Here is a 3978-nt window from a genome sequence, read left to right as displayed (position 1 = left end):
TAACAACAACCACGTCATCCATCCTCTACTACCACCAATTAAAACCACAACATACAACCTTCGTCAGCGCAAACATAACTTTCAAGTCACCACCAAATCTACATAACAGGAAAACACAAGATACCTAAAATATATTAACACTCAATAAAACTTTATCATTCACACAACTAGTTTTTATTTAATAAAACTTTGTCATTCACACAACTAGTTTTTATTTATCGATCAGTCATCATCTAGTCTATATTAATTTGCGTTTTTATGTCACTACTTCATTTTATTGTAAATTTATTTTTTTTTAATATTATTATTTATTATTTATTTTATTCTATTTTAATACATTTTTCATGTTTAAACATTTTTATTTCTCGTTTTTTTATTTTTGTATTTATTTACTTATTTGTTTAATTTTGTACTACTGTCTTGCATGTTGTAACAGTTTCTGTGTCTGTCAGTTCCTGATTTTTAAAGAATAATAAAAAAAAACTCGCTCTACTATGCTCCTCCCGACTCTATACTCTATCCTTTAGGTAAAGCTTTTAACTCTGCTGCTCGTCTAGTTGCTCGTGCCCCCTTCTTTTCTCATATATCTCAATATCTTGTTCTCTAGCACTGGCTATCTATAAATATAGAATAATTTTTAAAATTTGCACATTTGAGTTGAAGAGGATAATGGTGGACGTGGCTGCACTACAGGAGATCAGATGGAAGGGAGAGGGTACAAGGTTTAAGGGAGCTAAAGGTGAAAGGTATAAGTTGTGGTGGAAGAGGGATGATGGTACGGGAGGAGTTGGTGTGATGGTAAGAGAAGAGTTGGTGGAGGAAATGTTGGAAGTGAGGCGGAAAAGCAATGGTGAAATTGTGGTGGTGATGGTGTTTGGAAAGGTAATAGTGAGGGTAATATCAGGATATGCTCCGCAACAAGAAGGAAGGAATAGAGAAGGATAGGTTTTATGATGATGTTTCTGACGAGATTGGGCAAGCGGGGTTGGATGAGTTTGTGGTGTTGTTGGGTGATTTGAATGGTCATGTGGGGGCGGATGTAGACGGATTTGAAAGTGTACATGGGGGATGGGGATATGGTATACGAAATGAGGAAGGGCGTAGAGTGTTGGAGTTGGCGGATGCACATAGCATCCGCCAACATACCTGGTTTACAAGGGAATCAGCACGATTAATTACATATAGGTCAGGGGAGCATAGATCAATGATAGATTATATATTGGTAAGGGCGAAGCATAGAAAGTATGTAAGGAATATGAAGGCGATACCTGGTATGTTGCAGCATAGTATGGTTGTGATGGATGTGGCATCAAATGAAATGGGGAGGAGGAAGAAGGATAAGTTTGTGGCAAAGAGAAAAACATGGAAGTTACAGAAGGCAGAGGTGAAGAAGGCATTTGAAGTGAAGGTGGCTGAAAGTTGGGAGAGTGGTAAGGATGGAGATGTTTGGGAGAGATATAGGGACTGGGTGTTGACTACGGCAAATAAAGTATGTAGATGAACGAAAGGAAAGTGTAGGCATGGTGAAAAGTGGTGGTGGGATGAAGATATAAAAAAATTTTGGAGGTCAATAAGGAGAGGTTTAGGGTGTGGAAAAGGGACATGACGGGGGAAGCGGAGTTTGAGTATAGGAAGGCTAAGAAGGTTGTAAAACGGGCAGTGGCAACTGCAATGACAAAAGCATCAGATAGGTTAATGAGAGAAATGGAATTTGATGTTAGTTTGAAGAAAATGTTCAAAGTAGCAAAGCAGTCAATGAGGGATAGGAAAGAGGTTGATGAATGAAGAGAATGAGTGGGATGGAGATGTGGGAATCCGCAGTCACATACGGACCCATAGAGAAGGTGACAATAAAGGAAGTAGAAAAAGCAGTTAGAGAAATGAAACTAGGTAAGGCGACAGGGGTTTCGAATGTGGCGGCGGAGCATATAAAGGCGAGTGGGGTGATAGAAATTGAAGTTATGATGAGAATTGCTAACAGTATGTTTGATGATGAAGGTATACCTGAGGATTGGCGGCACAGTGTGTTGGTGCCGTTGTATAAGGGCAAAGGAGATGTGAGAGATTGTGGGTCATATAGGGGTGTGAAATTGCTAGAGCATGGAATGAAGGTAGTGGTGCTTGAGAGGAGGTTGAGAAATATGGTGACAGTTAATGAAATGCAATGTGGGTTTATGCCTAGTAGGGGAACGGTGGATGCGTTGTTCATAGTGAGAATGTTGCAGGAGAAGTATAGAAAAAAGAAACGAAGATTGTACATGTGTTTTGTGTATCTAGAAAAGACTTTTGATCAAGTACCGAGGAAGGTCATTGAATGGGCGTTGAAAAAAAAAGGAGTGAATGAGTGAATGAGAGACTTGTTAAAGCTGTGATGCAGCTGTATGAAGGGGCGAAAACAAAGGTGAGGGTTTTAGTGTTAAAATAGGAGTGCATTAAGGATCAGTGTTATCACCGTTTTTGTTTGCAATTGTGATAGATGTTGTGTGTGGAAACATAATGGAGGGGTTGTTATTTGAGATTTTGTATGCAGATGATTTAGTCTTGATGACTGATAGCATGGAAGAATTGCAATTAAAATTTGACAGATTGAAAAGTGTTATTGAAAAGAAAGGGTTAAAAGTTAATAATGGTAAGACGAAGGTAATGGTGAGTGGGGAAGATGGGGAGCGAGTGATAAGTAAAGTAAACCCCCGTGGAGTATGTGACAGGAGAGTGAAGGCTAACTCGGTATTGTGTATAGGATGTCAGAAGTGAATGCATAAAAGATGTAGTGGTGTGAGGAGGCACTGAAAAAGGTGGAAGGTACGTTCAAATGAAAGAAATGTGTTCACGGTGAGATTAATAGGACGCAAGGACGGGGTTGAGTGGTGGTATTGAAAGAATGGAAAACTTTGTTTATTTAGGGGTTAAGCTGAACGCGGATGGAGGATGTTTGAGCGCTGTTACGGCAAGAGTTCGTGTGGGATGGATGAAATTTAAAGAACTGGGTGGAGTATTGTCTGGAAAGAAATGGTCAGTGAAGATGAAAGGGAGGGTATATAAAGCATGTGTGAGAGCAGCGATAGTATATGGTGGTGAAACTTGGGTGTTGAGGAGAGAAGAGAAAAGTGTACTGCAGAGGGCTGAAAGAGCTATGGTTAGGATGATGTGTGAGGTTAAAGTGAAGGATAGAAGTAGTACAGAGATGATGTCGATGATGGGACTGAATGAGGACATTGTGACATTGATAAGGAGATCGAGATTGCGGTGGTATGGACATGTGTTAAGAAGGGATGAAAGGGTCGGGATTTGGCAAGCGTTGGAGTTTGAGGTTGAAGGAGTGATAGGAAGAGGTCGTCCGCGATTGGGATGGAGAGAGCAGGTGGAGAAGGACAGAGTGAAAGCGGGGTTGCGTGATACTGAGGCGAGTGACAGATGTGAATGGCGTCGAGGGGTATTTCGGTTTTATCATAGGTTGCCAAACGGCAATCCTCGATCTCTGGGAAAATGTCGTCTAAACGTGTGTTTTAAAGTTCCGTCGATTTGTGATGAATTTTTTCAAAACTGTGTGACTAAAGTAGGAAATTATCTCCCAAAGTGATTTACTAGTTGAAAATATTAAGTTTCAAAACTTTTTAGATAAATGGAGCATTTCCTTCCAGTCAAACAACCAGGTTTTAAGCAGATTTTGTTTGTAAATTGTTCTTTCTCGCATACAGTGCCAGTGCAAGAAAATAAATTTTAAGACGTCAGCGACAAATCTGGCAACATCATTCAACTCAACATTGAACAACATATCGTTGCGTCAAATTTCACCTAGTGTTTAAGATCACCCGTTCGAGTTTATCAAAATTTTTCAAACTTATGCCTTTTATGTTTCAGCATTATATTTGCTATTGTCACCCAATGGCGCAGAGCATTTACGGAAAGCGATTTGTCATTTGACGGCTTTTCATTAACTAAATTTTTAACATAATTAAGATAAAAGTGTGACAAAGG

General features: G+C 39.6%; 1 protein-coding gene across 1 annotated transcript; it reads left to right on the top strand.

The window, feature by feature from the left end:
- Nucleotides 1-669: 669 nt before the first annotated feature.
- On the top strand, nucleotides 670-1175 carry HELRODRAFT_158621 (hypothetical protein; the record flags this gene model as incomplete). The annotated part of the gene is made up of 2 exons (XM_009010628.1): nucleotides 670-882; nucleotides 1044-1175. 2 exons carry the CDS (start codon nucleotides 670-672, stop codon nucleotides 1173-1175), a joined length of 345 nt encoding a protein of 114 aa, XP_009008876.1.
- Nucleotides 1176-3978: the final 2803 nt, after the last annotated feature.

The sequence above is a fragment of the Helobdella robusta genome (assembly GCF_000326865.2).
Source record: "Helobdella robusta unplaced genomic scaffold HELROscaffold_1, whole genome shotgun sequence".
NCBI classification, from domain to species: domain Eukaryota; kingdom Metazoa; phylum Annelida; class Clitellata; order Rhynchobdellida; family Glossiphoniidae; genus Helobdella; species Helobdella robusta.
Note: the sequence above shows the minus strand (reverse complement) of the source record. Positions and strands in the feature narration are given on the sequence as shown.